Source organism: Amborella trichopoda, chromosome 4, assembly GCF_054954075.1.
Source record: "Amborella trichopoda isolate Santa Cruz 75 chromosome 4, AtrichopodaSantaCruz75HAP2 v2.0, whole genome shotgun sequence".
NCBI classification, from domain to species: domain Eukaryota; kingdom Viridiplantae; phylum Streptophyta; class Magnoliopsida; order Amborellales; family Amborellaceae; genus Amborella; species Amborella trichopoda.
Window position 1 is genome coordinate 12773982 of NC_142339.1, and position 27300 is coordinate 12801281.

Genomic DNA, 27300 nt, shown 5'->3' on the forward strand with positions numbered 1-27300 from the left:
AATGAAGGCTCTCTGCATTAGGAAGTTTCAGTAAAGTAGCAACAATGGGTCGTTGGTTTGGCAAGAGGATGGGACCGTTAGGACGAGCGAGTGCAGAGTTTGTGGCTTTTGAGGAATGGGTACATGTCCTAGCAAAACCATGTGAGCTTCACACTTTTGGCAAAGAAAGATTGCATCCTAATATATAACATTACTTTTGCAAAGAAAGAGTGCATCCTAATATATAACATTACTTTTGCAAAGAAAGATTGCATCCTAATATAAACTTTTTTCCATATGGGATATCTAAACCATTTGAAAAACAATTGGAAACGGGGAAAAACCCATCCTTTTCTTTTATTTTATTTCAAAGATAAGCTGGGACCTAGTGAGAATAAAGCTCTCATTGTGATAGTTGCCACTCCAAACACCCATCCTCATATCCTCCACGGAGAATGAGTTTCTTGTGTCTTGAGTTCACGCGTTTGCATAAAGCTTGATGGAATTCATTGGCAATACAGAAGCCACTTCCAAACAGCCCCGTATGTTATATATATGGAGATCAATCGTCGAACCTTTTCTATGAAGCTGTAATTGTACGTACTTCTGTAGAGAGAGAAACACGGATGGGGACTTAAATTGGAGAAATGCTAGATCCAATTTGTGAGATACATCAGATGCTCTCTATAAATACCAGAGCTTAAGGTTGGCAATGGGTAGGGTGGCTGGACCCAGCCCTAAAAAACTTGGGCTTAGGCCACGAAATGCTGCTCAATGGCTGCGCCATGGCCAGGAACCAATGACGGTACGGCCCGGCTGGGCACTCTTTTGTTTTCTATTTTTTACTTTTTATTTTATTTGGCCCAGCCCAACCCAGCCTGGCCTGGAAAGGGCTAGGGCCAAAGCATTTTTTGCCCTGTTAGGGCCGGGCCAGGCCAGGCCTATGGGAAGCACAGCTGGGCTGGGGCCAGGGGACAGCCGGGCTGATTGCCACCCCTACTAGAGCTCAGACTGCAACTACAGAAATCAAGAGCTGTGAAAACACATTTTATGACGATTAGGAGATGGTGTGTATCCACTTAGAAAGTGTACTAATATGAATCTCCTCCTTTGCCTATTTGTTAAAATGAAGAATAACAATGGAAATTTTCCTAAACCGAAAATTTGGCTAGTGCAGTTAAGAGGCTATTTTATGTAGAAGTTTCTACAACAAATACCAAACGCATAACAATGATAATTGTATAGCCCAAGTACTTTTTCAGAGAGGGACACAAACCATGTTTATAGCTCTTCAGATGAAGCACTCAGAGAAGAGAGAATGACCTACATTTCCAATAAACACAGAGCCATATTTACAATGAAAATAGAGACAATGAGGCCACCCTAAAGGCCAAGAAAACATTTGAGATTTGAATAACTCTGGTCAAGGAATTATCGTCACACAATAAATCGACGAGAACCTACTCCAAAGCAATAATACAATAAGCATAGTTAGCATATAACTCTCTATCTACAAATAATTCATAAGTGCTTGTTCCCAAGCACTAACATGAGCAGAATCTTTATCATGACTGGGAATAAAAGGGGAGACTGATTATTAATACGACAATCAGTGTGGCCATTCCCAAGCAACACAATAGCCAGTATAGTTATCATCTCTCTCTCTCTCTCTCTCTCTCTCTCTCTCTCTCTCTCTCTCTCTCTCTCCATGCAATATTCACGTATGAATCATGAACCGAGCAGTTTTTTGGATTTGGCATATCCTAGCACGAAGAAGAAGATCAACACACAAGCAAAGGAAGTGCCTCCAACAATGGGGCCAAAGATACCCTTAATATCGTATAGTGTGCACGGGATATTCATCCCAAAGGCACCTGCAATCAAAGTCTCTATGGTAATGGAAAAGGCAGCGATGGTCAATATCAGTTGAAGCTGGATGAGTTCATTTCTGTGGTTGTCAAGTTGGATGTTGACATAGTCCTCTGTATCATCAACATATTCTCGCACCTGTAGAATTCATTGAGGGAATAAAAGTTTAAATTTTGTGTGCGTACTATGTAATATCCAAGAAATCTATTGTACTATGATACATAAGATAATTTCCAGTCAAGGCGCGACTGTGAGGACTCTTCATGAATGGAGAGTGACGTCCTACAAAACACAATTATGAAGGCAGGATCTCTTATGACATAGTACAGACCAAATCTCTCTCTCTCTCTCTCTCTCTCTCTCTCTCTCTCTCGCTCTCTCTCTCTCTCTCTCGCTCTCTCTCTCACACACACACACACACACAGGTTCACTGCTGAAAAGGAACATCAGATTGTGCATTCCAGAGGTTCACAGCTGAAAAGGGACATCAGATTGTGCATTCCAGATATAAGAAAGGGAAATGATTCATATTATTGTCATCCTTTATCAAAGAAAATGATTCAAACTATTAAAAGTGGATTACAGATTTAGGAAAATTAGAATTTTAGATAATCCTCCCTTTAGAAGAAACAAAATTTCCACATTAGAGTACTAAATCAGACTTTTCAATTGAGACACCCCAAATATTTCTTACAGCAGAAAGAAAGAATTTCCTTGAATTGTGAAACAAGGAATGCCACAAAGGACAACGACAACATGGACTCCAATCTCTCTTCCACTAAGAATATACCTTCTTATGGCTGAATCATGCGAGTGGTAATAAAGTGATGCACTTAACCACCCTGCTGGAAAATTATTAAAGGAAATAACTGATATCATGGACACTACTGATCCAAAAAGGGATCTGTATAACAGAATATACACAACTGATACATCCTGCCCCAAAGAGTCTCCAGAATGGTTCTGCATGTGACGAACATGGATATTAAACGATTTCACGGTGATGTCCCTAGAATGACCAAAACCTCCCTGCTTGACCAAGCATCAAAACATAGAAGCCTAAGTGCAAGGACCTGACATGCTCCCAAAGTCTATCATCTCCTAAAAGTCTAAAACAGATCAGCATCGCATATACACAATTCCTTTTAAGCCCAAAAAGAAAATCCCGTCCGTATTCTATGTACAGTTACTTCCAAAGGTTCAAATTCATTAACAGGGGCTATAGACATGAACTAAGCAAGCCACTAAAAAGATAAAGAGCAGGCAGACCTAGCAGCTTGGGCTAAGGTTTAGCAAAGAAGAAGATAGGGATGATCTAAAACTAGAGAAAGTTGTAAAACTCCGAGATAAAAACAGAGCACTTGCTGCTCTAGGGTTTTGAATAAAAGTCCACAAAAAGATGCTTCACTTGATACATCCCCTCAATAAGAAAACCCTGAACAAGACTTAATCCTAGCCATCAAACTAATCTAATCATGGCCATTTATTATAAAAAAGACATAAAAGACTTTACTATCTATGACCCTAAATAAATAAAATAACTCATGAAATAAAGCAAAGATATAAAAGGACATATTCAAATACTAGTTTGCCCTTCTACAGTTCCTATTGTAAACTTCAAACTTATCGCTCTTATTTAGATACCCAAGAGCAGTCTCCTAAGCTGCATCAATCCCCCCTTCCACAAAAGAATTCATCAGCTAGTCGTCGGAAGTACCACCACGATATGGAATGACATGCTTGACATTAAAAATATTGGAAGTGAGAATATGGATGGAAGCTTCAATTTGTAGGCATTATCATTGATCTTCTGCACCACTTCAAATGGTCCAATCTTGTGTTGGCTCAACTTTTGATATTTACCTGACTGGGAATCTATCCTTAGTCAAGACTGCCCACACAAAATTTCCAACATCAAAATTCCTATGCTAGCGATGCTTGTCAGCGGCTGCCCTCTATTTAGCATCATACTCCATGAGTTTATGAAGGCACAGTTCCAATGAATTGTCTTCAACAAAGAACACAGTCACCTGTTTTGGACCAAATAAAACATCAAACACATTGCAACCTCTCAGTAGAACATTTGGCACTACCAGATCATGAAACCCCTTCATGTCTATCTTGGCAAATACAACATGAGAAATTAGTAAGGGAAAGTAAGTTTCCCAACATGAAGCTTCATTCTGCCATAGTAAACAATTTACTGCTTCGTCTCTATCAAGACCATGCTTCTTTGTCCAAATAAAGAAAGTCCATTCTAATACACCATACCATTCAAGAGATGGGCAGTACTTAACTGCAATCAACAATAGTGCTAGATTCGCATAGTCTATGATCAACGAGGAATATGCACTTTTCCCAAATTTTGATGAGACCAAATTCAAATGTGTTCCAAATTACTGCATCTCTCAGAGAAACTTTATCCATCACGTTCACATTTTCTCCACTAATTAACAGACCTGAGATAACTTGCTTACAAACTCTAAAATGGGTTAAGATGAACTCATGGCAGCCACAACCTCTTTCTGTTAGAACTTGGTGAGTTGTTGCTGAGGCTCTCCACTCAAAACAAAACCAATAGCCCAGAGTAATCACCCTCATCTTCACCACCATTATCTTCCTGGCCAATAGCATGTTCTTCATTGAAAATAAGACGTTCTTTCTTTACATCAAAGGTCGGTTCACCAACTTCTTCATCATAAATTGATTCTCCCTTTCCTGGCCAATAGCATGTTCTTCATTGAAAATAGGACCTCCTTTCTTTTCATCAAAGGTCGGCTCACCAACTTCTTCATCATAAATTGATTCTTCTACCAAACTCGAATCCTCATCAAGGTACACACCAAAGATTGGTGGTAAGTCCCCATGATCATTATAGCTCACTTTCGGGTTGTCTTCATCAACTGGATCATCGTAGATAAGATCACCTTTGAAAGAATGCTTGCCATCCTCAAGCAAAGAAGAAGTAGCTTGGAGCTAGAGTTTAGCAAAGAAGATACGGAAGATCCAAAATTAGAGAAAGATTCAAAAACCAAAAATAAAAGGAGCACTTGCTGCTCTAGGGTTTTGAATAAAAGTGATGCTTCATTATGCTTGAGTACACCTCTTATATAAGAGAACCCAAAACAAGACTTACTCCTAGCCATCTAATTTAATTATGGTCATTTTAAAAACATTTAAATGAATAAAAAGACAAACAACTCTAAAAATTACTACTTATGCCACTTAGTAAATAAAATGACTCAAGAACTATAAAAAGACATAAAGGACAGTTCAATGACAATTTTACCCTTATGTGGTTTCTCTTATAAACTCTAAACCTGTCTCTCTTATCTATATACTCAAAAGCAATATTCTGGGCTGCAACGTGCTGAACTTGGGACCCATTTGATGAAAATAAAGTTTCTCCATGCATTTCCTCGGATAGATTATTGATAGGCACGAAATTTGATGTTACAATATCGTACTACAGTGATGTGCTTACAGTAACGAGCTATAATACCGTCCGTACCAATCGTCGAGCTCTGATATCAACATGGCGTAGACCTAGTAACTTGGGCTAGGGTTTAGCAAAGAAGAGTATAGGAAAGATCCAAAACTAGAGAAAGATGTAAAAATCAGAGATAAAATAAAAAGTGCTTGCGACTCTAGGGTTTTGAATAAAAATCCATAACAAGATGCTTCATTATGCTCGATATGTTCCTTATATAAGAAAACCCTAAACAAAACTTAAATCCTGGCCATCCCACTAAACTAATCGTGGCCATTTATTATAAAAGACTTTTAATAAATAAAAAGACATAAAAGACTTTAGAAATTACTGTGTAAGCCCCTAAATAAATAAAATGACTTAACAAATAAAGAGAAGACATAAAAGACATATTCAAAGACTAGTTTTCCCTTTTGCGGTTCTTCTTGTAAACTTTAAGCTTGTCTCTTATCTAGATACTCGGGAGCAGTACTCTGGGCCACATCAAAGAGCTTGCATATTTTCTCTTTGATACGATTAACACAATAGGTATCCAGACAGTCACAACTACCATTATCACCACAAAAAATACAATGAAGCAACGGCTTTTGGTTTATGCTACATAAATGAATAGAAGCAGTGATGATCTATTATGATGTAAGCTCATTATATGGTAAAAAAATACCAAAAAGAGCGTACTTTCGATATCTTGGGTCGATAATCCAAAAAAAAAAGAGATTAAGGAACATGTCACAAGTCACACATAGAATTAGAGCTGGGTGGGCGAAGTGGAGATGTGCAACAGGAATTTTATGTGATTGAACGGCAAGTTCTAGTATGGACCAGCTTTACTCTATGGGGCGGATTGCTGGGCAGTCAAAACCCATAGAATGAGTATAGCAGAGATGGGGATGTTGAGAAGGGTGACTGACAAGATAAAAAGGGATAGAATTCGAAATGAATACATTCCAAAAAATTAGGTGTGGCACCAATAAGCAATAAGATGAGAGAGAGTAGACTTAGGTGGGTTGGCCATGTATGGCACAGACCCAGTACAACACCTATTAGGAGGTGCAAGTTAGTTCAAGTGGAAAACTCAAAAAGGGCAAGTGGTAGGCCCAAAAGGACATGGTTGGAAGAAGTGAGAAAAGATATGGAGACTTATGACCTCACTGAGGGTATGGCCCTTAATAGAGCAGACTGACGGACCGGGATTCATGTAGCCCGACCCCAATTAGTTGGGAAAAAGCTTTGGCTATGATGATGATTTATTGATTACCAAACAAGGGTTTTTCTCACCCCAAACTGTAATTGTATCAAAACACGTTGCATAAGCCTGTAACGAAGCGTCAAATAGATCAATTACATCGGCAAAACGAATCCCAAATATCACATTTTTGTTTATCATAAACTAAAATGTTTAGTTTTAAAAAGATACTGTGAAGAAGTCTGCACAAGCGTGCCAGCAAACCTATGGGCTGCCATTTGTATCCTGAGCACCCAACCTATGGGCTGCCATTTTTTACCACTTTCGTGGTAATGTATTATTTATATTTATCAAAGTCAAACAACTCCCAAAAAAAAAAAAAAGGTGTGCCAACAAACATAAATAAATAAACAACACAATGCAAATGAGGCACTCACCGAGAGAATTTTGTTACGGGTCCCTTCAAGCTGCATAAAATATGCTTCAAGCAACATCTCCAAATCTTCCACATCATAGTCATCAGAATGAGCACTGGTGACAAAGCTTGCACTACTCTGAAGGTTCACATTAAGCCTAGGCAGGTGAGGTGTTGTAGTGAGGCTACTTGAACCCACCACCGCAACAGCAGCTTCGAGTTGCTGGTTCTGGAGATGCTTCCTTGTTAAGTATAGTTGGGCCATATCTTCATCGTCGTCAAGAAGATGCTGCAGTTCATCCCTAACCTGCTATATATTACATTTCATCTACTTTATTAAGGAAACCTCAAATCAACTATCAAGAAGATGTCTTATTTTGTTTAACAAGATGCATAAAATGAAAGAGCTTCAAGTTTTTGTGAAGAGAACTCTGTATCTATTGATATCAATATTGAATATACAAACCTCTATATATATACAAACAAGGGATGAATAAGATGGGGAGAATCATAGACACCTACACTTACCATAAATAAGATGCTACACCTACCCTTCCCATATACTTGCTCATAATACACACCTTCCATAACACCCTATCTATAATATAGGCTTCCCATAAAGCCCCCCTCAAACTCATGATGCTCTAAGTGGGAGCATTACAAAAACTCAAAAGAAAGAAAAGATTACAAACACTAATCCCGAAGATGTATAAAATCTTTGTATATGTTGTGTATTATGAAGGCATGTTGTGTTATGCTCTTCCTTCAAGCTTCTTGTACCAGAAGATTATTCAGATCTCTCTTCCATGGTAGTTTACTGCGACTCACAGGTATAAGAAAGCTCTAAAAGTGCAAAGGCTCCAATTCAAAAGAGTTTCTTGGCTCACGAATGAACTTAAACGCTTGTTATGATCGAGTTTGAAGACCCCTTAATACCATCATCATCCGAGCCTTATCCCAATTATTTGGGGTCAGCCAAAAGAACCCTTTATATAAAGTTCATAATTATTCTTATCTAAAACTCCATTATCTCAACATAATTACCGGAGTCCTCCACCCTAGGTAGCAATTCCCCTATCAGGAGCCACGATTCGAGATTTCCGTGAAGGAATCACCACAAATCTTGATTCCTAGAAGATAGGAATCACGATTCCACTTTTTTGAATTCCTAAATATGCATCTTTCACACAAAATTTGAACATAAAACAGGATTCCTAGACACCCCCTGCTGAACCTGGGCAGGCCAGATCCCTATGGGCCTGCCTAGGCGGAAGGCGACCTAGACCGTCCTGGCCACCTAGGCACCGCTCGGCATTCTACGAAACCCCGCACTACATTAAATCTCTCCCCCAAGTACATTATTACACGCTTGTAACTGTAAAGCGCATTGTCACGCTAATGTAGACATAGTCTAAAGCGCACTGTCACGTTTTTGTATTAAAAAAGTATTACTTTATTTTCTCTCACATATTAAATGTACTCACCTTCTTTACTACGCAAACATCAGTTGCATATATACTATAGAAATAAATGTAGGGCGCAGGTGAGAGGTTGAAAAAGAATAAATCCTCGAAAGTAGCACGATGTGAGTGAAGGTGAGAGACATACAATTGGCTTCCAATCCTACAAATTAGAACATAAGGCGTTAAAAATGAAGTTTCATTTTGAGGTATATATGTATTTTGTAATTTTGTATGTTTTGTACACAGGCATGATTTCCCTAGTACGCTTTAACAAGTCATGTCCTAAGTTTGTTACCACGCTTTAATAAGTCAAGTAGTATAATGAATCTAAACATCACGTGGTACGATGATTGCCAAAATTTTATGTAATGCTTGGAAGTTTTTAAACATAATTTGAAATTTTTTGGTATTTAAATTTATTAATAATTAATATATGTTGGGCATCTAAAAACGACATCATTTTTGAATCTGAAAACTCTAGGAAAGTACTTAGTTAAGAGTATTAATAAAATAAGTACTTTTTTTCCTATTTCAATCTAAAAACTCTAGGAAAGTACTTAGTTAAGGGTATTCGACCTTGTTTCTACTACTTATGGAGAGCTATGATAAAGGCCACCCAATACATCGACCTCAATGTTAGGGGAGGGCAGTCAAAGACACCGATACCAATAATAGGTGAACCACCCTGAATAATATACTCAAGATATGGAGCCCACTACTAGGAATTCTTGCTTATAGATAATCTAAAAACTTAAACCTTTTGCCCTTTGGAATTCCTTTTCTGGTAATTTGTGGCCTCGTTCCAAGTGGTTTCATGTGGGATTCCCATAAGTTAGGAATCTGGATTCCAAGTTGATGGGACCCAATTCCAATAAGGTAGGAATCTTTATTGCACTTAATGTGCTACGAAACAGGAATTTCAACTTTAAAAATCATTTGGCAACCCGCGATTCCGTGATTCCGATTCTTGAAATGATTCCCAATTACAAGCTATAATCTCAACTAAACTCATGAGAGGATAGAAAACTTGCAAATTTAAGCTTATCCCATTAGCAAATCATGAGATTTAGGACCTAAAACCTCGGAAAGCTTGAATGCCACGGTCGCCACAGTTGGCTCTGCAACTAGTCAGAACCATAGTTACCGGGAGCGCCCAAATAGGGTGGCGCTCTCGCTCTGAAACCCAGCTCCGGTGCTCCATGGCCGAGATCCCGTGCGGAACCCAATCCAATTTTTTTGGGAGCTCGCTCCTATTTATAGGATTCTCAATCCTATTCATAACGGAGCTCAATCTCACAATCGCACGGATCTCGATCCCACTTTCACACAGAACATGTTCCTTTACATTGTAGATCCCGTGCCCTCACTCATGTGTGTGTTAGACTAAATGTTAACACAACACAAAAATTTGTGCTACCAATGGCATAAATTGTTGTTTAGTGCCATCAAGGAGAAACCTCAGTTACTCTTCTATAATGAAATATAAAAATAGATCTATTGTTCATTAGAGATCAAGACGAAAAGAAAAAAAGTATTGGAAACATTTGGTTTATTTAGCTTTTACATAATATGGTCATGCGAGTTCACAGAAATATGTCTTTAAAAAATCGATAGATCAATTTTGCACTTAATGCATGTAATGATAAATTTTTATTATTAAAATATTAACTCCTTTATTTTTTATTTTTAAGATGCCCATTAAATGCGCATGTAATGACCAAATTTTTAATTGTTAAAATATTGGATGCCTCACTCACTTGTGTGTTTTAGAATTCATGTTAACACAACACAAAACGTTTGTGCTACTGATGGAGTAAATTGTTGTTTAGTGCCATAACGGACAAACCTGAATTACTCTTTACAATGAAATATAAAAATCGATTTATTGTTCATTAGAGATTAAGACGAAAATAATAAAATTATAGAAAACATTTGGTTTATTTACTTTTTACATAATATGATTTTGCGAGTTCACAGGGAACATGAATACTTAAAAGTATTTTTAATGATATCCTTTATGCGCATTATTTCCATTTCAATGTCATGGAAGTGCGATCCTAATGAACATGGGAACACGGTCACATTTTACATGGAACGCGTTCCCGCTAAATAAGGATCTCGATCCCAATGTATCGGGAACTCGTTCCCTGTCCAAACAGGATCTCAATTCGTAACTACTATTCTCACCGAAACTCGCTCCCCGAGCTCCAGAGCTTTGGGCAGCCGTCGATCAGACGCTCTTGCTCCCGGTAACTATGGTCAGAACCCAATGATTTTGTTGAAGAATCTTGAAGTTTATTTATCCAGATTAAGAATTATCCATCCAAGATTATCCTCAAGCACTGTCCTGATTGATTAGGATAAAACATGTAATCGAGTATTCTAAAGATTCTAGATTCCACAAAAATCAGACATAGGGTATTCTTATCTCATCATAGTTCTTATCGATTAAAGACTTTAGTTCGTTCAAAATTCATCAAGAAAAATCAAAAGTTATCCATAAAACTTTCTGAATGATTTTGGACTCATAGGTATCACTTTTGAATAGAAAAACACGAAAACCATTCTCCTGCAACAGTCAAGCAGCTCAAGAACACTATGACAGGAGCAACAATTCGAATATGCATCAAACGACCTCCAAAATGAATGAAACTTGGTCAATACGGTTATAATACCTTGTAAAACCAATTAACTTTCAACTCAATACAACATCATTTGGATGGACCTTCTAAGTTTGCCGCAGTCAAGCGGATAGAAGGCGATCAAACCATGTCCAAATCACATGAGTTTGAACAAGAAGCTTGTTCTGCCCTCCTCAATTGACCCACCTTGTATCCTATCAAAATGAGCTAATTATACTCAATTTGACAAATCACAGTATCCTATCAAAATGAGCTAATTATACTCAATCTGACTATTTTCTGTATTCAGGCCATGTTTATACACAAGCTAGATTGCGGAAAATTTCAATTCACCACTTATACGTATCCAAATCCTATGGAATTTAAGTGAAGGCTTATTGTGCCTTCCTCAATGGATTCACAGTCCCAGCCAACTTGGATCTGCAGATCACAACTTTCAACTTCACTGCAATCAACCATATAGAACAGACTACGGTGAATCAGGTTCCAACCCTTATAGATGTCCAAAGCATATAAAACTTGAACTATAAATTGTTGAGTCATTTCTCAGGTATCCTTAAAACTTTTGGATCAAACCAAGGTCACTAAGATGGGTTTATGGAATACACAACAGCTTATGACTATATCTGACTGTGATGAATCCTATCTGGTTTATATCTTAAACGCTAAGGGGGAGTTTGATAACTGTGTAAAGCGGTGAAAGTGCCTAACTTTCCATGTTATTGTTGTTATCACCTGTTTGGGACTAGTTAAAACAGGGAAAAGTCGGAACACAAGTTGTCCCCATTCACTATTCCCTTAAAGAAAGCTGCTGCTTTGGGGTACCCCCAGCATGGCTACTTTCTGCAAAACTCACGCTCACGCCACCAGTTGAAGAGCCCAGTCAAAAGACGGGTATCTTCGTGAACCCCTTTCCCGAAAACACAGCAACAACAGCTGAAAATCCCGAGATTCACAACAACCCGAAAGGGAACATCGTCATCGGGCCCAATTTATAGTTCCCCAAAATCAGTACCTTCACATCGAAGACCCCAAGAAGATTGATTGGATCTTCTAAAAGGGGCCCCTTCCCAACAAAACTTCGACAACCCACCTAAGTGGGATCAATATGAGAATGATATAGTAGAAATTGATGTGATCCAAGTCGATGAGAAAGGATCCTCCCCCAATCAAGGGGCTCACACCCCAAAATACCCTATTACTCTCGCTAGGGCAGCGCCTATAGAGCTTCAGGCAGGCGAAGTAGATTCCCTTACCTGAGGAAGGCGAGTCTTCAAACCCATCCAACTAATGGCCGAGACCCTCGAAGAAAGGATGAGAAACACCTCCAAGTCCAGGCAGTCGCCAAGTACTATGGACCGCAAACCCGACAAGGAATCCTGGGGATCCTCAACTCTCCATGATCTGTCGGCTCATCTCGATAAAATCCAAGCTTACATCTCCATCCTGGAGCTGCAAGCCTGTTCACTGGCACATAATGCCAAAATTGAGAAAGTCCTTGCTAAGACACATATCCCAAGCAACATTCGACCAGAAGAGCTAAGTGGGATGATTAATCAATTAACAGCACCAACGTCGATCATGTTCACCGATGAAGACATCTCAGCCAGCTTCGATCGTTTTCATGTCCAACCACTGCATATCACTGTCTTCATGCAAGGATATGAGATATGGAGGGTACTCATTGAGAACGGGGTCATCCTTAAACATATGTCCTATGAAAACAATGCGACAAATAGGCATGAAACCCGAACGACTTTGAGCCATGCCAGCTAAATATCGCCGCATATAATAGAACCAAAAGACAAGCAGAAGGTATACTACCGCTCACTCGGAAGATCGGTCTTGTTGTTCAAGTAATAAGGTCTTATGTCCTAGACATAAAGCCTTCCTTCAACATGTTGTTGGGAAGGCCATGGCTGCACGAGAACCTTGTTGGGCCTCTACACTCCATCAATACCTTAAATTTCCCACGAAAACCGACATTGCCAAGGTATGCGTTGATCTTTCCCCTCTTTCAAGCTCTAGAATAGGAAACGGAAAGTTAGTCGTAGGAGCTAAGCTCGGAGAAGTCCCGCTCGTTTCCTTCGAGTAAGCTGATTGCATCACCTTATGCTTAGATGTCGGTGACCCAATTCCTCAAAAAACAAAAAATAAATTCTAAAAATATAGGTGCGACACACCTTGTGTCCCCCCTCCCCCCCCCAAAACTATGCGGCAGGCATTGTATTGTACCAAAAAATCAAATTAAAAAGTAGTGGGGCGACACACCTTGTGTTGCCCCCCCCTCCCAAAATGTGCAACACACATTGTGCCGCACAAAAATATAAAAAAATAGTGGGGTGACACACTTTGTGTTGCCCGCACCAAAGTGTGTGACACAACCCATATTGCACAAAAGAAGGCATGAATACCCTACAGGTGGCAGAAACAATGGTGCATTCTCAATACCTCTAATTATCCAGTCGAATGATGACAATTCATCAAGTGTTCTACAATAATAGTTGACATCACGAGGCCAGATAGTATCATTGATATACGCTAACCCGAGGGCAGCAAACAAAGAAGTGGTAGATCGAGGAGGGAAGACGACTAAACTATGCTCATAAGCCCAAATCTGTGAAAAACACAAATCAGAAGGTTGCAAAATTCACAAGGACCGAAGTACCAGAAATAATGTGCATACAAGATAGCATGTCTTGGGCGACACACTTTGTGTCACCCAGACCTGTCTTGGGCATCACACTTTGTGTTGCCTAGACCCACTTGAGCGACACACTTTGTGTTGCCCCAAACACAATGCCTCAAAACTCGCAAAAACTTTTGAAATTCCAAAAGCAGTAAGATTTAGTCAAGAAAAAGAAAAAGTCCAGAGAATGTACCTACAGGATTATGACACTCCCTTCAACAAAAAGATACCACGGTAGATGCCCGCCAACATCGCCGGAATAATGGTATACCCTGCTCTCTCCCAAAAAGCATGAACCAAAGGGATGAGACCAATTCGATCAATCTTCTGACCACTAAGGAAGATAACCGATCCAAGAAGCACGAAAATAAAAATTCTGATTTGGGGCACCGTGTTAGGGGAGACAAAAAGTGTGTCACACAAGAGGGCCTAAACGACACAAAGTGTCACCCAGTATGAGACAACTCTCCCGAATGCCCTTTTTTGGTATGTTTGTCCATGTGACTTTTACAACCTTCTTATTTCTGTTTTTCGCAGATATGGGCTTACGAGCATATTGCAATTATCCGCCCTCCTCTACGTACCACTATTGTGTCTGCTACGCTCGGGTCAGTATATATAAATGATACTACTCGGCCTCACCATGTGAACTATTGTCGCAAGATCCTCGATGAGTTGTCATCATTTGACTAGGTGATTCGAGGTCTTGAGAATGCACCCTTGTTTCTACCACCTATGGGGTATTGTTGGCTTCTTTTTGTAGGTCACCACTTTACTGAGGGTTATTTTCTCCAGAGGGTGCTTCGACAATTTAGATATATCCAAAATTACACATCCCTTAGAGAAACCATTGACTGTCGCCCCATATTTCCCCTTAAGCGACACTCTTCCACCCTTCTTATAGAGCAAGTTTATCGTGGAAGGGGAAGAAAGTCTTCTTCTGATGAAGGGCTAATCAAGAAAGATAGGCCCATGACCACTTCCAACTACAATTCTTGGTGGGAGCGTGCTTGTCCCCTTCCCTTGTGTCCCCAAGCCCCAAAGTCTCGAGGTGAATCCTCGGCCCCTGCTAAAAACCTCGTAACTTCCCAAGACGCTAATGCATCTTCTTCGAACAAACGAGCTAAGTCTAGTGAAGACGTGACTAAAATCAGCCTGGAGAAGGCAAAGGTTGAACTGGCTCGATGGGAGGCCTTTGTGGCAGCTCTCAAATAGAAGGAAAGTGAGCCCAAATCGAAGACTTAGTCATACGACCCTTTCATTTTTTTTTTTGAGAATAAATAAATAAATAAAGGGGGTCATAGGACCCCCTTTTATTTTTTTCTTTTTTTTATGTTTTGATTAGCAATAAGATGTGGACATGATCTTATGATCATTTTGATTCTCAGCATTTTTATTTCTTTTAAGTCTGTTAAGACAGTAGGAAATTTGGCCGTGTTGATGCATGTAATAAATCCATGTTGAATGGATGAATAAAGTTTCAGTTTTCGAGAAATTCAAGGTTCTAGAGAATTTTCTTTTAAGTTCTGATGAATTTTTAGAGGTTCTGAGAAATTTCTAAAAAAAATTTAAATTTCTCTCTTGATTTTCAGGCTTGCGCAAGCCAGATTATCTTTGATTTTTGAGAGTTTTAAGGTTGTATAAATTTTATTTTGAGGTTTGATGAATGGTCAGAGACTCTGGAGCCTTTCTAGGTTTTTTTGGATGGTTTTAATGCCTACAACACAAGGTGTGTTGTCAGCTTTGGACTGGGCAAAACAAAGTGCCGCCCAAGAAAACCGTTTTTTATTATTATTTTCTGCAACACTTTGTGTGTCGCACATGTTTTGTGGGGTGACACATTTTGTGTCACCCATTTCAAAAAAAAAATTTATTATTATTACTTTCTGCGACATTGTGTGTCACTCATGTTTTGTGGGGCGACGCGCTTTGTATCGCCCATTTTAATTTTTCTTTTTTTTTTCTACGAGAGTATGTGTCACAGATGTTTTGTGTTGCCCTTTACATTTGTTTTTTTTTTGGGACACAAAACGTGTTTTGGTCTAGCGACAGATTGTGTCGCAAGTTTTGGCGGGTCTGTTTTGGTCTAGCGACATAGATTGTGTCGCAAGTTTTGGTGGGTGCGACTCAGATCCATCTTCTTCTTCTTCTCCTTCTCATATGTAGAGAGAGCACATGGACCCGAGAGAGAGAGAGAGAGAGAGAGACAGAAGGGCAATACCAAGCATTATTTTTGCTTGGGTGGTTTTGAATTTTTTCTTTTGCCACTTAGGCGCCTGCCCTGAGCCTGCCTAGCGCCCCCTTAAGCCCACTTAGGCACGCCCTTGAGCCCACCTTGACCGCCTAGGTGCCTGCCTAAGGCATGCTCGCCCAGACCCCACCGCCTAGACTATGCCAAGGTGGTCTGAATTTCCATTCATTGATATATATCAACTTTCCCAATGCCAAACAGTTGAAAATACTAGCACCACAATTTCTCAAACAAGGTCCACAGCTTTCAAGCTACCAATTTTCATCTGCTTCCCAAAATCTAGGAAAGTTAGCAGCAGGGATTTTCCACAATAAACTGAAGTTATCAAACGCCACCTAAGGCACTCACTAACTTACCCAAATACCAGTCAGGCTACATATTCAAAGGTGGAATCCGAAATATGGCCTGTAACATCAATATTTATTGTTTAATAATATTTTAAACTGGATATAAGTTTCAGCAGGCTAATTTCCCAAGTATCACAAGAATATAAGCCAGGTTATTCAATAGAATATATCAATTATTAGTGTCAAAAGGGCTATTGTGTCTTTTTGTTTTTTAATGGTTATGATACCTCATTGAAGTGAAATTAAATCTACAAGTATAAGCATACGAAAAGGGAAACACCATCCATCTCCTTCAAATCCTATATTACCTCACACAAACTGAACAAGATGGTGTTGCATTGCTGTTGGTTGCTAAGCTACCCATTCAAGAGAAGTCATAATTGGTTTACGATGGTCTTAAGAAAGGGCACTCCCATGCATACGGCTCATGAGAATGCTGTTATAGAAATACAAACATGGCAAACAGTTGACTTTTCAAACCAAAACAACTTCAACCAACCAGTGACGATGATTTGGAGGTGATCTTGGTGTTGCTAGCGAAAATATTTCGTGCATATTTGATCCATTTTCATGAAATTATGCCTTATATTATACATTCTCTATGCATTGAATCATGCTGTTACTAGTTTGGAAATTCTAGAAGGATGTATTACAGTCTAGTACACCACGACAAATGTTCTTCCGATTACATTCAATCCCTCAACTCAATAAGGATTTCTCAATGAGACATCCAATAAGATAGTAAAGACAAAGAAATATTCTGTTGGAATTCTAAAAATTACATTGCATCTTATGAAAACCCTTATTAACCTTAAGATTGATTTTCAGAAAGCAACTCATGAGAGTCCAATTAAAACTTCTTGAGATAGAAAAAACATGCACGTACAATATTGTCAAGAAAGCACTTCCCAACATGATCATAGCACAAGACAAAAAGCATACTGCAAATAAGTTCGCTTTAGCAGGAAAGAAGTTGAGGATACTGACCACCAAAGAATATGAGAATGGCAACACAAGTGTACCTTTTGTACATGTGCAAGTAGACGAGTAAGGTTGCTTTTCAGACTACGAACGTGCTCCAGATTTTTAGTGCTAACATTCTTAGCTAACTCATCCAGAACAGGACGTGCTTCCCTCTCAAGATCAGCAACATTAGAATCAAAATAGGAACAAACAACCTCCAATGCAATCTCCAAGACTTGGAACTCAAAGGGAAGTTCACATTGTAGACCTTCAGAAGCCTCAGGAACAGGCAGCCAATGCCCAACAGTTGTTAAGGGCTCATCCTTCTCTTGGTCACACTCTTGGATCCTATATGGGCGTTTAAGAGGAAGTTGTTGTCTTAGTTGATCCACAAAAGGAAGAACTTCGTGGCATAAAGGGTCCAAAAGCAACATTTCCTCGGCAGTAACTATAGCCTTTATGAATACCAAATTGACAACCATGGCCTTATCTCTGGCTTCAAGTTGTACACCCAGAATGATATATAGTAAGCGAAAATGAATCTATATAAAACAAGCAGTGATTTGTTGACATTTAACAATAGAAAAAAAAAGCAGTGGTTAGTTGACATAAGTGCTAAGAGAAACTGAAAATGCTCAATTAAGATGGATTCATTTCATATTAATACAGTATTTTCACAACCTGCACACATCTTAATTTAATATAGTCAATAGTGAAAATCAACTAGAATATTCATAGTTCTCATACAAGCAATAATAAGCCCCCTAAATCAAAGTTTCTTTAGGAATTTAATATAGGCAAGTCAAAGAAAGATTCAGAACCCACTGGGCATTGCTACGCAGGGAATATATTTGGTTATAAGAAACCAGTACAGGAAAAGGTTTTTCTTTTGTGGATTAACAGGTACTAATTATATTATACTGGCCGATGATTACTCTGCATGTATCACTTAGGCATGAAACTAGTGAATAATGTTAACCCCATTGTAAAATGTCAGCAGTGTTTTAAAATGCGAAATGTGGCCCTGATGCGGTGGGGGGCCGATGCGGCTCGATGCGGCCCGGATGCGGGTGAATCACGATGATGCGATTAATAAATATTAAAAAAATTCTAAAATATCCAAAAAAATAAGTTAATGCATAGAAAAAAACTATGAAAGTGATATACGTGATAGTAATGATTAATTTCAAAACTATTAGCTGTCGGAGATTCTGTATTCAGTTATCCACTATCCCCTGATAGAAACTAGAAACTTGAAACCAGTTTCATAAAGCATTCAACAATCAACAACCATCAGCACATATTTGCACCATAAGCATAACTATAATAAAGCACAACCATCAACAACCATAAGTACAACTATAAGCACAAAATAATGATATTACAAAATACAAATCAAAGGTCGAGCTCAAGAAGAGTTAATAGTTAATAAATAATAACTTAATACAATCATCCATTTTGAGAGTAAATTTTGAAATTTGAACTTCATTTTTTCAAATAACAATCAGACAAGTCATCTTGAGAGTCGTCATGCGCATCATCAATATCATCCTCGACGGCCTCCATGTATTCTTCTTCATCGGTCTCCTCTGAGTCAGCTTCCTCCTCGACCTCTAAAGCTAATGTGCGAATGCGACTAGACCCAACAGCTCCTCTGATCCTTTGTGCTCTAGTGTTAGGTCGATCTTTTTCATTAGCCCCTGTTGCTAGCTCAACATCAAGCCATGTAAGATCCTCACCCTCAAACACACGCTCTTGTCTTGGATCCATGGTCCACTCACTTATGGAATCACCATCAGCTTCATATAATTGAATAGGGTTGAGCTTCGTGCGATTTTCATACCTCTCCCTAAGCCGCTCGTTATACCGCAGATAAACCAAATCATTCAACTTTTTCTGCTCCAACCTATTTCTTTTTTTTGTATGGAGCTATGGTAGAAATTTGAAATCAGATAACTTAGATTTTAGATTAGAAAATTGAAATTCAAGAAATAAGGATTAAGGATTAAGGAATAAGGAGTAAAGGACTCACATGCTCAAATGCCCTCCAATTGCACTCACAACCAGATGAGCTACATGTGAGATTCAACACTCGAATAGTGAGACGTTGTTAGATTTGGTGTCTCACTTCCATATAATGCCTACCATGCAGCTGTATAATATTTTATAATTTAGAATATAGTTAAAAATGAATGGTATAAAATAAACAATGGAACTATACATAAAATAAGAGACAAGTAAGATTATTTTTGAGCTTTTGGCCTTGACCTAGATCTGTAGTGTCCCTATTTCGAGTGGCAATATCTCTTCCAAAGTTTTCCAAGGCTAACTTGAACTTAATCAATTCATGACTCTGGATCTCATCCTGGATATCTTTGTCTTGCACCAACCACTCCAGCACATCAAAGAACCCACCATTTATTACACAATCTGACTCAATGGATAGGTGCTTGCAGTGAAAAGATGGGTTTAAAAAATAATCGACTGAATGGAGGTGCCTGTGAAGCTGGGTCTCCCATCTCTTATCAATAACTTCAAGTACAACCTTGCGCATATTTTCATCATCCTTTAAAACATCTTTTATTTCAATTCTTGCCCTAGTCATTGCCTCATGTATGTAGCCCATGGCGGGCTTCGCATCACCATCAACCAGTCGAAACACTCTCACTAAAGGGCGAGCCACCTCCAATGCAATAATTATTTGACTCCAAAAAGATGTATTTAGAATAATTTTTTCAGCTTTTCTACCATCCTTATGCTTTAACATTTGCTTGACTCCATAGCTCTAAAACAAACATGGTCCTCAAGGCACTTTTTTGCTTGGCTAGGCTTCAAAGAGTGAAAAAGACGTGGCAAATCTAGTGATACCCGGTCTCATTAATTCTCTCTTCTTTGTAAAAGACCTCATCATGCTTAGGACTATGGTGTGATTGTAAATAAATCCAATAACAAACATAGCTCTTCAAAATCACCCCACTAAATAAAGATGTTATACCCATTTCCTTAAGCATAAGATTAACACAGTGAGCTGCACAAAGAGTCCAACATAAGCTTCCATTTCAAAGTCAAGAAATGCCCAGCTGCAACATAGTTGGCACCATTGTCAGCGAGAATTTGTACCACATTTTGCTCCCCAACAAAATCGACAATCTCATCCATCAAGCCAGATAAGTATGTACCATCATGTGACTTGTTTGATGCATCAATAAACTTAACAAAAAAAGTACATGTTGGGCAGTTAGCCAAAAAATTAATAAATGCCCTTGATTTCCCATCGGACCAACCATCACACATAATAGTGGCCCCATATTTCTCCCACCCTTCTCTCTGAAAAATCAAAATTTTATTCACATCAAATACAACCTAACCTTATGTAGTGAAAGAGGAATAAGTCCTGGGCCATATTGCCCAATTGCCTGGACCATACATGCAAAACTATCCAGAGATATAGTATTCAAAGGAATGTCGGCCATGTAAATCCACTTTGCAATCCACTTACATACCGACTTCCTTTGTTCTTTCTTATATTTATTGTCAATTGTGGTTTGTTTTGTTTTTTTCTTTCTTTCCTGAATCACAATTTCGAGGCTAGAGGTGAAAAAAGAATCCATTGGACCCTTAGAGAGAGGTGTTCTTCTCTCAGCACTACCACCAATATTTATAACCCTCTCTCTTGAGGTTGGAGTATGAGTACGCCTTTGCCTCATAGCAACTTCAGACATATCGTCATCATCATCATCAACATCTTCAAATAATTGCATATCATCAAGTAATTCCTTTCTTTTCTTTTCTTTTTTCTCTTTATCTTTTTTCAATCTATCCAAATATTTTCCAATCTCCTTGTTTACATCATCTGTAGCTTGTGAGCATGCCCTTACATTCCCAGAAATTCCGGCTAAATGCTCTTTTTGTCGAAAAATACCACCCATATAAGTATTTCCACAGAGCAAACATATCTTTCGGATTTTTTAGTTTAGCATATTCCCAAACCGGATCCTTGTTACTAGAAGAGTGGGAAGAAGACATTGCTCCAAAAATAAGTATAACAGTATTATTGTACAAGAAGGAATAAAAAGTTATCGACTTTGTGAAGTAGTGCTCGATTTCTTCACAGCCTCTGAAATCCCCAATTTCTTATCACAAATTCACCTTAACATCCCCAATCAACAATCAAAGGCATCAAATGAACATCCAAGTATCAAACAACCGCCAAATCATAGATTTGGATGAAAAAAATATATATATTTTTTCCCCTCGATTTGATGCAAAAAAAGCCACAAAAGTTGCTGTAAATCTTCGTTTAGGGGGTATAATAACCCCCCCAAACAGTTTCCCTAAACTTTGGAACTACAAAAAGACCATTTTGCCCCTCCCCGAGGGGCAAAATCGAAAAAAAATTCCACAGAAACAAATGCGGTGCTATGCGGTCTGATGCGGCCATAATGCGGGATGCAGCCATGATGCGGCCTGATGCGGTGCATATGCGGCTGCATCTGTCAAAAGCGCATATGCGGCTGCATCTGTCAAAAGCGCATATGCGCCTGTTCACGATGACCCGCATGATGCGGCCGCATTTTAAAACACTGAATGTCAGTACAACCGCACTTGAATTGCTTGACTCAAGTTGAGTCACAGGCAGGTAACATGAGAATAGGCAGCTCAAACTTCTCCCAATCTGATGAGTTTCTAACCATTGTACTCATTAATTTTAAATGTGCAGATCCATTTGGAGCCAACATGTGGACAAATGAGGCCTATATTAGGAAGTAGAATGATGAACCTATGTTTGATGTGTACAACTTCAGGTTTTGTAGTTTTGGATGTTGTGATACTTGTATATACACAACATGTGCAACTAAGATGCATGTGTCTGAACCAGCATAAAATCAACACTTCAGACTTATCAGTTGACGCTTCTAGGAAGTCTCACCAGGCATGTCTTGATCTCTTTTTTATGCTAGTCTAAGAGGTTATGTTGTCTGCGCCAAATGTCCAAACTCCACATGAATTTGTTTCCATAAATTTGGGCACGCATGTTTGTTAGTTGGACAAACATCCCTGCATTGTACATGTCCACACCAAACTCTTGCAATCCTTCCATTCATGTACCAAATCATGTTTTTCTATAGTATGAAAATCAATAAATTAGTTATTATTATGGATTCTATACAAAAAATTAAAAGAAAAGATTGTACAAGTAGTTAAAATAAAGCAAACTAATATGTAAGAGATGAAAGAGTATAGGAGAGATTCAGTTATAGAAAGAAACAACGTTAGAAAGAGGTGTGAGAGAGAGTCACGTAAAGACGAAGAGGAGAGAAGGGCCTCAGTTCAGTCTATAGTTGTTGGAAACGCCTGGGCCTCAGTTCAGTCTATAGTTGTTGGAAACGCCTGTGATTCCGAACCATTTCAAGGATGGAAATCACGGAATCGCAGGTGTCAGATGATTCCTATAGTTGGAATTGTCGTATGTACAATGCAAATCACCTGTTGCGTGATTCCAACTATATCGAAATCGCAATACAATAAAACAGGAATCATGTGCCCTATCTTGTTGGATTGGTATCACATCAATTTGGAGTCAAGTTTCATACCTTTCTAGAATCGCACATTAATGCACTCCAATCAATGCCATCCAGAATCACAATCTAACAGAATAGGAGTTGTGACTCCTATATTGCTAGAATTATTGTCCCATCAATTTGGAATTGATATTCTTACCTTTCAGAAATCATTCACCAATCCAGTCGGGGCCATGCTAGAAGTTTTAGGCGAGAAAAGATTTAAAGTTTTATATTATTCATTAGCTTGAATTCTGAACTCCATATATTGTGTTTGATTATCCAGGGCTCCCATATTATTCGGATCAATGCCTTTGACAGCCATTCCCTAACAATGGTCTCAATTGTATTTGGTGCCCATAAGTAGCTCGCGACAACTAATAAAAACAAGGGCAAGCTCCCTTAGGTATCTACTTGGAGTTTGTAGAACTCCATGAAAACAATACGCCGTTTATGCATCTCATGCTTACTTTGAGAACAAAACAAGGAATTGCATCTTCTAACTAGGAAAGAGTTTGCGAGATGTGCAACTCGAGCGCTTATAGCACCGGATGCTTCAATGCTTCATCGAAAATCCAAGGTCTCAAAAGTGAGAAACCAAACCAATATGTTGTTTGTCTTTTTCATGCATATTTTGATGATGAAAGAAAGATATATGTATCTTCTCACTCAAAAACGAGTCTCTATGATGCGGACCCCGAGCTCGAGCTCCTAGAGAGCCATTAACTAGGACACTTTACTGAAAACCCCTTTCAACATTGGGGTCTATCAGAAGTGAGAAACAATTTCTAATTTCGTGAGGACGATGAACTGGTTTAGTATTTATCATTGATACATGCAAGGCTCAATTTGAAAGTTGAAGATTCTGGTTGACACTTACCATCAAAAGACATTCTATCATGCTTTGGTAATAAATCAATAAATCTAGCAATTTGCATTTGAATCTTGATATTGTGTTATTAGAACTTCCACTCCATGTTAATTGAAACATTGTTCGATGCATCTATAAAACCTGGGTTTTGGTGTTGTGGATCTAGCTTCCAGAAAACATCGATCGTCGTTCCTAACACTAGGATCAAGTTCTCATATACGTTGAATCCTTGTCACGTACACCTATGATCTGCAAATTTGTAAGATGGAATCTAGATTTCCAATTTTTAAGAATTGGGAGTCGAAAAAAATATAGGAAATGAGATTCACGAAATTTGGAATTGATTCTTATCTTTTGAGAATTGTGATTCATCCTAACAAACATGGAATTAGATATTCCTAACCAAAATCGTGATTCCAAACAGGAAGCCCGACCTCGGCATACAATTTGGGTAGCAATAGTTCAGCCGATCAGATCCGCACGCCCCACTTATGTTCTTTTTGAAAGTAGGACTATGTAACCCTGGCAAGTATAAATCGACAAAAAATTGTCTTTCTTTTTCTTTATTTTACCACCTGGATCAATTACATGTGTCCAAATACAATATATGAACCAATAAAACCACAAACCAAAGACTCTCACTCTCTTGCCATCAAAACAATTCACTCAAAACACAAATATGAAAAATTACAAGCATGAAATAAAACAACACTACATACATTGCGTCAGGTTACCCCCAAGGACTTCATACATCCCACACCAGGTCTCCTCCACCAATGGCACACGAGATCAAGGTCTAATCTCGTCTCATAACTCAAGAAGCCTAGGCAAACCTCTTGAGAACGTGACATGGGATAGCACTTTGATCAAGGCTCAATACAAACTCAAAACTCAATGCACATAGCTTAAGGTGTGCCACCCTTGTGGCTTGGTGTGCCTGCCTATAGAGCTTATAGAGAGAGAGAGAGAGGCCAATCCAAGGTGTAGAGAATTGATCCCCCATTGAGAGTATTTATAGAATATAGGCTATGGTTTTGGGGTTTTGGGTTTTGTCATCATTATGATACTCAATCTTGAACTTTGATCATGGAGACATGTCGAGTGAAGAGATCTCAACCCTTCATTCCTTAAATCAACCATCATGATTAAAACGAATGAGGTGGAACCATTAGTCCTTAGTTTTTACAATTATATTCCCATCAAATAATTGTGTAGAGAAAATACTATGTTTTTGCAAATTTAATTTCAATCAATCTCTACACTTCTCAAATGAAACAATCAAATGCATCTCACAAGACTTTCCCTTACTTTACAACAAGTGGGTGGCTTTCATTACATGATTAAAAGGAATGAGGTGGAACCATTATTCTTCAGTTTCCATAATTCTATTCCCATCAAATAATTGTGTAGAGAAAATACTATATTTTTGTAAATCTAATTTCAATCAATCTCTACACTTCTTAATTGAAAACAATCAAATGCATCTCATAAGACTTTCCCTTACTTTACAACAAGTGGGTGGCTGTCATTACAAGCCCCATTCTAGCACGATACCATATGGGTCCTTCCAATACAATCTAGTATTGCAGGGAGTCATCTCTTCGACTTGTGCACACAACACACACCCTCATCCAGAGGGCTACTTACCAAACAGCTATCTAATGTACCTGCCATGCGATAGTAATGATGAGGATTTTAGCCCTTGTCCTCTCTGGCCAACCACCCTGGGCACAACTCTAACCTCATCAAGGGATAACCCTACATTGCAACGCTTGTCGGTTGTACACAAATACCCAGGGTTACGGGTTTTAGACATCAACCTGAGCCATAGCTAGTCAAAGCTCAAGAGAGTCAAGGATTAGCAATGCCTGATAGTCTAATCTGGACCACACTCCCACTAAAACCAGTATATTGCTCTCATAAGGCCTTTAAATGACCACACAACCCCAACACTTTTATGCTACTAATAAAAGGTCTAAAGTACAAAAATGCCCAAAGACAAATAAGTCCTCAGGGACTTAAACACAAGAAGGATACATATAAACTCAGGTACTTACAACACTACCTCTCAAGCTCAGCTTACTTAAGATCATTTGTAGTCAAGTTATACCAAAAAGCTTGGTAGGAATGTCTGCTAGCTAGTCTTTAACATATGGAAGACAAATTTCCTTGGTAACAACCCTTTCTCAAATAAAATGCCAATATACTTCCATATGCTTAGATCTATCATGCTTAAGTGGTACTTACAACACTACCTCTCAAGCTCAGCTTACTTAAGATCATTTGTAGTCAAGGTATACCAAAAAGCTTGGTAGGAATGTCTGCTAGCTAGTCTTTAACATATGGAAGACAAATTTCCTTGGTAGCAACCCTTTCTCAAATAAAATGCCAATATACTTCCATATGCTTAGATCTATCATGCTTAAGTGGATTATGAGCTATAAAAATTGTTGTCTTATTATCAAAGTAAGTACAAGAACATTGACCTTTTCACAGAAAAACCAAGTTCTAATAGAAGGCTCTTTAGCCAGAGCAATTTACATGCACCATGAGTCATGGACCTATACTCAACTTCTGCACCTGATCTTGATCTAATTCACTGCTTTTTACTCCTCCAAATAACAAGGTACCCCCCCCACAGAAGTGCATACCCTCCAAAAAAAAAAAAGTACAAGGCGCCAACGGGTGCCTAGGAGCAAGGACGCCCTTTGGCTTCCAGAGGGCCAAATTTTCGAACAATGATAACTGTAAACTATCTTCCAATCACTAGTAACAAAGAAATAAAACACCACCCAAAAAACGGTCACTCCAAAAAAAAAATTTGAAATCACGTCTAAAAATCTTCTGTTGCCTTTTAAATGATTATCTAGGATTAATCATCATAAAACATAAAAGAAAGGAGAGAAAAAAAAATCTTAATGGGAGGAGATTGCTAAATCTTCTCATAAATCATAATAACCTAAGATGAAAAATAATTGAATTTGAGTTAATCAAAAAATAACAATGGGTATTTTACGCCAGAGAGAGAGATCAAACAAATTCTGTCAAAGGTGAAAGACACCACTTCTAGGAGAGATGGTATCGAGATAGAATTGAGGATACCTAAGATGTTAGAAGAATTGGAGAATACGGGGCCGAGAATCCGAAGATCACGTGCAGGTATGGAGACACGCTTCATGATGGCGTTCTTATCCCATTCCACCACCTCTGAACTCCCATGTCTATCTACCCTCATCCATAGCCTTGCTCCTCCTCCCTTCTTCTTCCCACCCTTACTATTGCCATTGTTGATACTACCATTGCCATTATTACCATTGGTATTGTTTATTCCACTACTAAATTGGATCCCCAAAGCAGAAGCGGTTGTGGTGGTGGGTGATGAAATCTGAAGCCGTAAATCTCCCATCTCCGCCTTCTCTTGAGAAAAATAGGGTTTTTGAGGAGCCATTTATCCTCCTCCTCCTCCTCCTCCTATTTCTCCTCTTCCTCACCTTCATAAGCAGTGGATTTTCAGAATTTTTGTGGTAGACAAGATCGTATTTCTTTCTGCAAATGATCCTCAACCCTGCTTCAT

General features: G+C 38.7%; 1 protein-coding gene across 4 annotated transcripts; it reads right to left on the reverse strand.

Annotated features, from left to right (window-relative positions):
• Positions 1-1367: 1367 nt before the first annotated feature.
• LOC18423192 (magnesium transporter MRS2-4) lies at positions 1368-27300 on the reverse strand. Of its 4 annotated transcripts, none has more exons than XM_088863712.1 (4): positions 26829-27300; positions 17354-17786; positions 6962-7246; positions 1368-1986 (listed from the first exon to the last, which is right to left on the reverse strand). In XM_088863712.1, the coding sequence occupies exons 2-4, from the start codon at positions 17774-17776 to the stop codon at positions 1708-1710; spliced, it is 987 nt and encodes a 328-aa protein (XP_088719838.1). In that variant the 5' UTR covers positions 17777-17786; positions 26829-27300; the 3' UTR covers positions 1368-1707. The 4 variants fall into 4 exon arrangements, with proteins under 4 accessions (XP_088719838.1, XP_088719837.1, XP_006827857.1 ...); XM_088863711.1 differs by having other exon boundaries at positions 6962-7249; XM_006827794.4 differs by having other exon boundaries at positions 17354-17790.